The sequence below is a fragment of the Gobio gobio genome, assembly GCF_949357685.1.
Source record: "Gobio gobio genome assembly, chromosome: 10".
Lineage (NCBI taxonomy): Eukaryota > Metazoa > Chordata > Actinopteri > Cypriniformes > Gobionidae > Gobio > Gobio gobio.
This window is the reverse complement of record NC_137116.1, coordinates 19,950,601-19,961,779: the sequence shown is the minus strand read 5'-3', so window position 1 is coordinate 19,961,779 and position 11,179 is coordinate 19,950,601. Positions and strand designations below refer to the sequence as shown.

The window sequence follows — 11,179 nt, the reverse complement described above, 5'->3', positions numbered from 1 at the left end:
GCGCATTCGCACGGGATAAGCTGTGATTTTACTCGAATTGTCTTTTTTATTTGGATTTATTATTATTATTATCTCTAGGCTACTTACTAAATGTATACAAAATGTATTTTTTGTCATGCTAATAAAGCTATCTGAATTGAGAGAGAGAGAGAGAGAGAGAGAGAGAGAGAGAGAGAGAGAGAGAGAGAGAGAGAGAGAGAGAGAGAGAGAGAGGGGCCCATTTCTCGCGAGAGTTTTCCGTAAGACGGTTAACTATAAACCCGATCGCGAAGTTTAGCTCTTTGGCTGTGTTCAGCTGCTCAACATGACACTGTTAAAGTGTGAGCACTGTATTGGAGAAGATAAAGCAGCGGAGGATACGGATCACGTGGAGGTTTGGTGTTATTCATATTATCATCAGCAGCTGTTTTACCTTTAAAGAGAGAGGCCTAAGTTTATGTGTGCTAACTTAGCCGGCTAACGTTAGCACAGCTGACACGATTCATAATATTTACCGTTAACACTACATTAACACTATATAGTTATTTAGCCTATTAAAGTAATGTTTTAATTATATAAAGTTTTGCTTACCATTATGAATCTTTATCAGTTATAGCATAGTTATACCATTGTATAATAACCGTAGTTATCATCACCTTTAGGTAAAACCATGTGGCTCATTGCAATTGTATTTTCTACAAACCGATATATGTTATGAAAAATAAACGTCTAAAGGTCTAAACACACGAAGAACCAATCACTGCTGCCATAGTCAAAATGTGACACATATACTTCTATAAATCTTTGTGACAAAACACAATTGTTAATAAAGCTAGCGTTACTATACTAAATACTTTAAAAGTAAAATTTGGCATTGCTTTCATTGTTAAATTATTGTAAGAAAATTTTCCATCAAATTATAATTAATGCGAAAAAAATGCCTTAAAACATTTCACACAATAAAAAGTATGGTATATCGTGGTAGCTTTTGCATTAAAGTTATGCTGATTTAAACACTATTTCGTTGTACTGGAGTATTTCTTTTAAAAAAAAACATGTTATTATAATAATAATGATAATCTAATTTGAATCTTCATAAAGAACAATGAGAATTATATATTAAAAAGTAAATTACAGTAATTAAATCTTAAGCAATAAAGGTGTATGTTTAATTGGTGTGAATATTTCACAATGCAATTAAAATTGAAAGTGACAGAACCATACAATCTTGACCTGGACATGTTATGGTGAAATTAATTAACCGTGTTTTATTACCTCACACTTTGCATGGCAGAAAATCTTGCCACCAGGGTACAGTCATCTACTGTGTCGTCATGAACTGCTGGAAATGTCTGGGGATGTTGAAAACTTTCGAGCGGCTCTTAAATTGCAGCTGACTACTGAGGAGCAGGTCCAAAAGTGGCTGGAGGACTTCCAAAAGACCTCAGCTTTAACATGGAGGAAATCCAGGACATACCCTGATTCTGGACGCTACAACAAATACAGAGTAGGCACAACCTGTTATGTGTGTGACAGAGAAACGCTTTAAAAGCAACCTGATATCAAAATTGAGATTTGACGTGAACTAATCCTTTAAGACATTTCTGTTCTTATTGAATGCGATTCATCAGTATAATAACTTTCTCTAAAATGATTAATGATAATGTAATAATGCTTACAGGATTAAAAGCAAAGAAGATTTAAAAAAACAACAACAACAACAACAACAACCTGATTTCATGTTCAGTTGAAACATTGAATGTAAGGCCATTCTCTCAAAAGCACTGTATTTTGTATATACCAGGTGGATCTGAGATGCCAACACAAAACGTACAGTGCATCATCCAAGACATCTAAAAATACCAACTGCCCTGCTACCATGTTTCTGATTCTCAAGAGACATATGTATGAAAGAAAGTCCAGGTGAGATAAAAATAAGACCAAGCTCAGGGCTCGACATTAAGCCTGTTCACGTGTAAATCTGTCATTCACTTGTCTGAGTAAAAAATTTGCTTGTCCGGAATTTTTTTTTAAATAAAATGTATTCTGAAGCAATATACTCACCAGTGATCAATCAGCTTTGACATATTTAAATCTGCATATTTGTGATATTTTTACCTTTTATTAAGGGCATTTTCCCCCTAATCTTATTAAATATAGGCTATGCTTCAGCTTTCCTTTTATATTCTTAAATTTTATCAATAAATTAAATTAGAAGACAACACTTATAGGGCTGTTGCCAATCAAATTAAATAATTTACACTGAAAAAATACAACTGTATTAAATAGTGTTAATTTTGTCACCTATTTTTAATTTAGTCTTAGTCTTAGTCTTGTGCCAAATGTCCTTGTTAGTTTTAGTCATATTTAGTCATTCACATATCTTTTTTTGTTAGTCAAGTTTTAGTCGACTAAAAGTCTCGTCATTTTAGTCTAGATTTAGTCAAAAGACAACTCAAGGTATCTTAGTCAAGTTTTAGTCGACCAAAAGTCTAGTCATTTTAGTCTAGCTTTAGTCAAAGGAAAACTCAATATATTTTGTGGCAAAATAAGTTACATAAAGTACATATAACCTGCATAATGTTTGTGCCACAACACCATAGCTAACTGGTTGATTTACAGCGTAGATCAGCATTAGCTTATGAGACGATGGGCACAAATATCGAGTTCGATCTTGATTCAGTATGAATTCATATGTATATAGCCTACTGTACATAGTATAAGGGAAAATATGTTTTTTACACTTTTTTGGGGTTATATTATATTTGCTTGCATTCTTTACTATTCACTATTATTAACATTTCAAAATTTCACAAATAAGTAAGCAGTTATGATCTGTGTATGTATTAAAGAGCCATACAGGCACCCAGTGGGTAATGGCATTAGTGAATTTTTTTATTTTTCCAGCCACAAAATGACTCTAATTTGCCTCTTTGCAGTGGAATTCTCTATTTTAACCTTAATTAATACACTAATTGTAATATAAATAATAAAAATATTAGAAGAAAAAATATTTTAAGTGATCATTAATGGACCATAAGTATTGCACAAATAGTATTTAGTACCAAAAGATCTCCTCAAAATATTCAATAAATATTATTGAATTAAAATATAGGCTATTTATTTTTGAAATAGTTAAGGTGTATGGTCACATTTGACCATCAATGAGTACAAGTGTGACTTAATTAGTAAGGAATACCTGAGGGCTAAATACAAGAAAAACATTAATATTAATGTTAACAATGTTGATCTCTACCACTCTCCATAATAAAATGATACTGTAAATGTGGCTGACGCACACTATGCTGTACTGTTTACCAAAAATTGCTGCAAACACCTGTAAAGTGAAGCTGTTGTTTAACTTACGCGGCTTAAGCCATTCAAATATACTGACACAGCGCTAGAGGTATTGAGCGCTCCGGGAACCACGTGACCACACGCGCGCGGCCGCGAGATGACAGGCGGAGTCTGAGAGAGACCTGTACTCCAGCAACAGCGGGAACCCTTTCTGAATATTTTGAACAGCTGAATATTCATCTCATGATGTAAAAGTAGAGACAATTGTAGACGAAAATGAAGAGAGATTTTATCTTCGTTTTTATTTTATGCAAAAAAAATTTCATCAACAATAATGCATGTTAATTTAGTCTTAGTCAGTGTTTTTGGACATTGGTGCAGTCTCGTCATCGTCTCGTCTTCGTCATGGAAAAAAAGGTCGTTAACGAACATATTTAGTCTCGTCTCGTCTGACGAAATTAACACTAGTATTAAATAATGTTATGAGATTGTTTTAAATATTTTTTGAATATACAAATAAGAAATGTTGGAAAGAATGTTTAAACATGAATCTAAACTGCCAGTAGGGGGTGGCAGGAGACCATCTAAATGAGCGAGTCATTGAGTCGATTCGTTCAAACGGCTGATTCGTTCAGGAATGAGGCAGTCGTTTATGAATAGGTCATTGAATCTTTGATTCAACCGATTCATTCAAAAGCTGAATCATTCAGTAACACACTGTTGCTGTGAGATGCGTTATGGTTCTGCTGTGATCTTTGTTTGGAACTATTTTAGCTGCTGAAATAGAACAAAAACACTCAATATTTAGTCTAAAATGTAAGTGACCTAATGTTAATTAATTGTTTTTGGAACTGTCATATGAAATCAGTGTCACAGTTTTCAATCGTGATGGTATTCAGGAAAACAGCACTCTTGGTAATGTGACGTTGCAACTGTATCATATGTTCTAAATATAAATAAACTCAACATTTCTACAATTTTACTGCAGTGTGTTAACAGAGTTTCTCTGTTTGAGTGGCGCACATTTGTTTTGATTTCTCCTCGAGAGGCTGCGCGAGCGTCAACAGCACAACCCTGTTACCGTCAGTTCATTATATTATATATTATTATCCACTGTCAATCGCCACTTACACTAAATGAATGCAGAATCATTCTTGCATTTTGGTGATTCCCTAGTTATTTTTTGTTATCGACGTTTTAATCAGCTTGTCCGGTCGGGCAAGTAAAATTGTCTTTCACTTGCCCCTTCAAAAAATCCACTTGTCCTAGACAAGCTTTATTGTCGAGCCCTGAAGGTGATACACTACAAAACCACACAATTCAAAAGAATTTTGAACACCCAAACATTTGGTCATTAGAAATGTAATTTGTATGTACAATAGGGCGTACAATCTATTTTGAAACTCTGCATAGAGACAAAGCGTATTTAGGCCACGCCCACACTGGGGGGGGGGGGGGGGTGTGACAATCCAACGCTCTCCATTGACTTTGCATTGCGTGAGGCTGCCTCATTGTCATTTCGGACTTATAACAAAAAACTGAACAGTGTCTAAAAGCTGATATGTGACAAGGTGTACAGCAAACAAGCTAAAAAACACAGAAATACGTTTTTATAAGCTGTCGACCCAAAAAAACGAGCATTTAAGAAGATAAAAGTTGATACAGGCAATACGAAGTGAAGCTTCAGCAGGAAGAATGGGTAACTTTTGGGATCCTGACACTCAGTATGCCTCAATATGTCTATGTGTGCAGTAAACATTTTGTCACTGTTAAGTCAAATATCCAAATGTCCGTTTTATATATTATATTTACTGTCGCTGATCACGTTCCCCTCTAGTCGCCGTAGTTCTCAGTCTTATATGACCCGTCACGCTCTGTCTCAATGGTCTGAATCCACTTTTTTGTCCTTAAACGCTCGTTTTTTGGGTCAACAGCTTATAAAAGGTTTTTGGTTCTGGGTTTTGTTTAGCTTGTTTGCTGTACACTTTGTCACATATCAGCTTTTATATATTGTTCAGTTTTTTGTTATAAGTCCGAAATGACAAGGAAGCAGCCTCACGCAATACAAAGTCAATGAAGACTTCAGATTATGATGCGTGTCGCTCTGTCTCTATTAAAACAAAATCCTTTATCTATCTTTCCACAGATCAGGAGACCCACACATCGAAGAGGGCTATTTCCTTCATGTGAACTTGAGGAACGAACATAACCATAGACTGAACACTGCTGAAGTCATGAGGTGGAGAGATGTGTCTAATGACACCATTGAAAAGCTGCAACAGCTCTACAGAACTGGTCACTCTCCTTCATCTGCACTCAAAAGCATTAAATACAACCTGCAGGAAGAGGAAGGCGATAACTACATTTACGCTATTGCAGATCGATCCATTTGCCCTGACCTTCAGTTCTGCTACAGGTCTGTCATTCAATGGTGTTTGATAAAATATAGTAAAATTGTTTTTAAAATGTGTTATGAAATGACAATGTAGTGAAGCTGTTTATGAGTCAGTAGCAACAAAGAATTTTCAATTAAAATATCTCTAGTTCAAAACATATGTGCCATAATCTTTGTTATGTTTGCATTCATTTTTTTTTCACATAAAATCTCCAAAAACTCAAAAAATGTCAAGTGGTATCCTCCCTGTGATGCCATTTTCTCTTTTATGGCTTCGTACATGTTGGTCACACCACATTGACCTTTATTTTGTGGACTAAAATTTTCAATATATTAATTTAAAAAAAAAAAAGTATTTTAATAAAACCTTTTTAACACCACTTTTTTATGCCCCACAAATTAAAAACACATTAATTCTGTCTTATGTAAATATACAAGTTATTACAACTGAAAACTAAGCCATACTTTTTGATTATATTTCACCACAGATTATACTACAAGCTTTTTCAAAAGTCATATGCTGAACCTGCAGGTAAGACGATTCTGGCAGTTAAGATCAGAGCAGCCGTGATAGTAAGTTTATTGTGGCCACGTTAATGAAGTGGGTCTCACATACACACGTACACTGATCAGGCATAACATTATGACCATATGAGGGGAAGTGAATAACACTGATCATCTCTTCATCACGGCACCTGTTAGTGGGTGGGATATATTATGCATCAAATGAACATTTTGTCGATGTTTGTCTAACACAAACTGATGTGGTAGAAGCAGGAAAATGGGCAAGCGTAAGGATTTGAGCGAGCTTGACAAGGGCCAAATTGTGATTAGACGACTGGGTCAGAGCATCTCCAAAACTGCAGCTCTGCAGTGGTCAGTATCTATCAAAAGTGGTCCAAGGAAGGAACAGTGGTGAACCGGTGACAGGGTCATGGGCGGCCAAGGCTCATTGATGCACGTGGGCAGCGAAGGCTGGCCCGTGTGGTCCAATAAAACAGAAGAGCTACTGTAGCTCAAATTGCTCAAGTTGTTAATGCTATTTCTGATAGAAAGGTGTCAGAATACACAGTGCATCACAGTTTGTTGTGTATGGGGCTGCATAGCTGCAGACCAGTCAGGGTGCCCGTGCTGACCCCTGTCCACCACCGAAAGTGCCAACAGTGGGCACGTGAGCATCAGAACTGGACTATGGAGCAATGGAAGAAGTCTGATGAATCACATTTTCTTTTACATCGAATGGATGGCCGGGTGCATGTGCATCGCTTACCTGGGGAACATATGGCACCAGGATGAACTATGGGAAGAAGGCAAGCCAGAGGGAAACCCAGTTCTGCTGGGAAACCTTGGGTCCTGCCATCCATGTGGATATTACTTTGACACGTACCACCTACCTAAGCATTGTTGCAGACCATGTACACCCTTTCATGGAAACGGTATTCCCTGGTGGCTGTGACCTCTTTCAGCAGGATAATGTGCCCTGCCCCAAAGCAAAAATGGTTCAGGAATGGTTTGAGGAGCACAACAACGAGTTTGAGATGTTGACTGTAGCAAAAGGGGGACCAACACAATATTAGGATATAATTATTGGTCATAATGTTATGCCTGATCGGTGTATAGAAACAGTTGTGACAAGGGTGCACAATGGGACTGATGTTAAACTCAAGTGCAGAGTTTTATTTAAAAGTGATAAATAGGAAATAAACAAAGACAATACTGGATACAAGGATGTAACGTTACAATCAAGCAATAATGTATAAGGCTATATTGTGAATATATTCTTGTGATGGGTAACAACAGCCTGTAGCAATGACTACATTCCCAATATAGCATGGCCTCTGGTACCTTATTGCTTGATTGTAACACTCACAGCATTTTTTTTATAATATGTGTATAAATAGGATGGATACTTTTAATTTGAAAAGTGCTACAAATATATTCAACATTTAAGGCATTTTAATTAAATCAATTGATATTAAATCACATGTAATTGCAGAAGATTTGTTATTAGCTTTGTTTAATTCCAGCATTTTTTTTTTGAAATATGGGTGTCTATTCAGAGAAGGACATTTCAGAAGAGCTTTTTAAACCATTAGAATTGGAACAGTCATGGGAGACCACGACAGTGGCGGGTATGTACCTGTTGAAAAGAAATAAGACTATTATTAATAATAAGAGATATTATAGAAATTATTTAACACCATTTTGCCCTTTCTCTAAAACAGATGGACACACCACGTGCATTGAAGATGGGGTGTCTGTTGCTACACTACCAGTCATCAACGCAGGTGAAGAAACTCATCTTTTGTCACTTTGTTGACACAGTTCACATGTGTAGATATTCAGCAATGCAAGAATTCATCTGTCAATCTGTCCCATCATGTAATGTTAAATAACTTCATTGTTATTGCAAGAAATTTCATATTTATGATTAGTAAAGTCTGTAAAGTGTGGCAAAAAGTACATTTTTGTCAAGTTTTCAGGAAGGAAAGGCCCAAGAGCAGACATATGCGTAGTCAACATTAATGAGAAAGTTCGAACTAAAAAAACAGCGTGAGCCTCCTGGATCCAGGCGAATTCAAATTAGCCAGACAAAGAATGGTCAGCCAGGCGAAAGTCAAACCAGGAGTCCATCTGATCAGTTATCAAATCCAAATCATGAGCAAGAGGGGAAGTCAGACTGGGCGAGCTAAAACCAATCCAATCTCCAGAGCCAGGGACGCAACAAAGGTCAGCATCGGTATGGGCAGTCCGAGACTGCTGTGCTCTGGAGGAGACAGGCAACCACAGATATAACTGAGAATTTCGTGAGCAAGACAGGAAACTGGAAATAGACTAGATCGACGGAAAAAGACTAACAGACACGTGTGATACGCAAGTACACAGATCACACTGGCAAAGAAACAGAGAAATGTTTTTTAATAATTAGAAAGTAATGGGAATGTGAAGGTCCAAATGTGCTTTATGTGGTCTCAATGTTTTGTGAGATCAAGATTTAATATGGAAGCATTTTGTTATTTGTATGTCTTTCTGTTTAGAAGGAGAACATTTTACAGAAGAAGAGCCAGGCCCAAGTACGTTATTTTTTTCTTAAAGCATTTTACATTAAAGGGATAGTAACCCACAAATGAAAATTGTCATAATTTACTCACCCTAAGGTTGTTCCAAACCTGTTAGATATTTTAAAGAATGTTGGTAACCAGACAGTTCTTTCCAACATTCTTCAAAATATCTTCTTTTGTTTTTCACAGAAGAACGAAACTCATACAGATTTGTAACAACTTGAGGGTGAGTAAATTATGACAAAATGTTTAATTTTGGTTGAACTATCCCTTAAATAAGACTATTCCTGTTAACAGACAACACAGTCATTATCATTGTATTTATCTGTTAAGGCTCAGCCGAAGAGATCGTTGGGTCTTTGGATGGACAGCTCGAGGAGATTTTTGGAATGCTTAAAAAGAAGCTAAACGAGGACGCAAGTTTTACACCACCTTTAAGAGCTTTTGTGACCAATTTCTTTCAAATAAAGACTGACAGTGCTCTGCAGTCATCACTTTTTTGTTTTGGTAAGGCCACTCAGACAATCAATCAGATTAGTGTACAACCAGCTGCAGGTCCACGGAGGAAAGGGGCTTTGGCTGGACGTAGAGCTGTTGGCAGACCACCAAAAAGCTCAAGAAGAGAGCACCCGTACTGCAACAGCAAATCCAACAACGCTCTTCAAACTCTCACATTCTGTTTGCAGGAAAATAACACCCTTGAGAAGACAGATAAACTGCCTGTTCCCAACACACCAGCACCAGCTTTTGGTGTGTGTGGAGATCCAAATATTGTCTAGAGGCTATTAAATTAATAAGCCTTAAGAAGCTGGGCTTTACAGTGAACATCATGAAATCAAAATATTCCCCATTTACTTTATATTTCTGGTCTTGTGCACAATTCAGCAGTGCATGTTGTTCTAAAAAGAGGAAATGTTTGTGTCTATATTTAATTACAATGTAATGACTTGCTGACTCAATTCTGATGTGTGGGTATGAAACACTCTTCACCAGGGTTCCTCAAACTCGGTCCTGGAGGGCCACTGTCCTGTGGAGTTTAGCTCCAACCCTGATCAAACTCATCTACCTGTGATTTTCTAGTGATCCTGAATACCTTGATTAGCTTGCTCAGGTGTGTTTGATCAGGGTTGGAGCTAAACTCTGCAGGACAGTGGCCCTCCAAGATCGAGTTTTAGGAACCCTGCTCTTCACCATGCAGGCAATTCACTGGATAAAATCAAGTTACACCCTACATTTTTCTCATTTAATGTTTCACTCTGCAGTGTCACATTATGGAAGTGAATTGGGCTGCCAAAGCAGTTTTATATGGAATTATTATAATGACCGCCATATTTTTAAAGGTGTCTAGACATGTTACTGTTACCTTTTATTTTAACAACCTTATACAAATAGAAAATGTGTTCCCGATATCTCCATTGCAAATTGAATGATCATTACTGATTTTATACATCACCCAAGTTTTATTTAGATCCAGTATCACAATAAGCTGTTTGGTGGTCATTTTAATGTGGTTTCATTTTGGCTAAACATGACCCAATGGTCCAATTTAATCTCTTTCTCTTTATGCACATGGACAAAAACTAGTGTGCATTGTTGTAATTTCTAAATGATTTTTTATTTTGTCAAAATATCATGTGTCAATTATTTGTAAATTCATGGGTTTTGAGTCCCATGAATGGTATAGTTTATTAGCATAGTTGTGCTTTGTAGACAAAGTACAAATAGCTTGTTATTTTCCCTGGAAGGCACTACAAATGTGTAATTATATGTTTAATATTTGCCTTTGTAAAGTAGTACCATCAACAATAAACCTGTAAGATCATGATTAATACCAATATATCTGTGATTAAAATAGTTTATATATTGCATTGCTGCCGTAAATGTTGTCATCACAATAAAATAATATTTTGAAAAAAATCACCGGATGTAGGACACCATCTTGGGAATGGGAAACTTAAACATTTTATGAATTGGGATGCACTGACACTAATATGGTATTCTGTCTAAGGATATTGTTACAATTCACCCGTGGAAAATTAAATGGATTTGTTGGTTGTCCACAGGAAAGCTTGGTTATCCAAGAAAGGTTATCAAATAGATTTATGTGAGTCAATATCTTTAATGAAATCATTTATTTCATAGATGACAAATCCCAGCAGAATGAATAGGTTGTACAAAATAGCCTAGCACCTGAGAGTTAAAAAAGACTTCAAAATATGGATAGAATACACTGAATTCCCCGGTTTATTTGACATATTATATTGAAAACTGCTTTGTGATGAATGGTTGATGTCAAAGTACAACTTCTCTCTTGTAGCCCAATCATATCTTTCCTGGGTCCTCCTTCAGGGTGACGGTCCTGTTAAACACCAACTGGGGAGGAACAGGTGACAGATGAGGCAGTGTTTTCCTCTACAATATGTTAATCTCTTTGACAATTGAATGT

The 11,179-nt window shown here is 36.4% G+C and overlaps 2 protein-coding genes across 6 annotated transcripts in view; one reads left to right on the top strand and one right to left on the bottom strand.

Annotated features, from left to right (window-relative positions):
* Nucleotides 1–212: 212 nt before the first annotated feature.
* On the top strand, nt 213–10,643 carry LOC307132967 (uncharacterized protein). Of its 5 annotated transcripts, none has more exons than XR_013817340.1 (10): nt 213–373; nt 1,274–1,486; nt 1,784–1,902; nt 5,423–5,692; nt 6,160–6,203; nt 7,732–7,803; nt 7,897–7,959; nt 8,710–8,745; nt 9,067–9,727; nt 9,897–10,643. XR_013817340.1 is itself a non-coding variant. In XM_079827622.1 (10 exons), the coding sequence occupies exons 1-9, from the start codon at nt 305–307 to the stop codon at nt 9,510–9,512; spliced, it is 1,332 nt and encodes a 443-aa protein (XP_079683748.1). In that variant the 5' UTR covers nt 215–304; the 3' UTR covers nt 9,513–9,553; nt 9,885–10,643. The 5 variants fall into 5 exon arrangements, 1 of the variants encoding a protein (XP_079683748.1); XR_013817341.1 differs by having other exon boundaries at nt 9,885–10,643; XR_013817342.1 differs by having other exon boundaries at nt 215–373; nt 8,713–8,745.
* Nucleotides 10,574–11,179, bottom strand: part of qars1 (glutaminyl-tRNA synthetase 1) — a 94,330-nt gene continuing 93,724 nt past the window's right edge. The window contains exon 23 of the mRNA XM_079827621.1: nt 10,574–11,106. Coding sequence (XP_079683747.1) covers nt 11,056–11,106 — 51 coding nt within the window. The 3' untranslated portion in view covers nt 10,574–11,055. The remainder of the gene's footprint in view (nt 11,107–11,179) is intronic.

Bases quoted from the DNA above. Each gene is read 5' to 3' on its own strand.
- LOC307132967 (XM_079827622.1), top strand. From the start codon at position 305: ATGACACTGTTAAAGTGTGAGCACTGTATTGGAGAAGATAAAGCAGCG. The intron at 1,903-5,422 runs GTGAGATAAAAA...ATCTTTCCACAG, and splicing joins ATGTATGAAAGAAAGTCCAG to ATCAGGAGACCCACACATCG. The intron at 7,804-7,896 runs GTATGTACCTGT...TCTCTAAAACAG, and splicing joins GGAGACCACGACAGTGGCGG to ATGGACACACCACGTGCATT.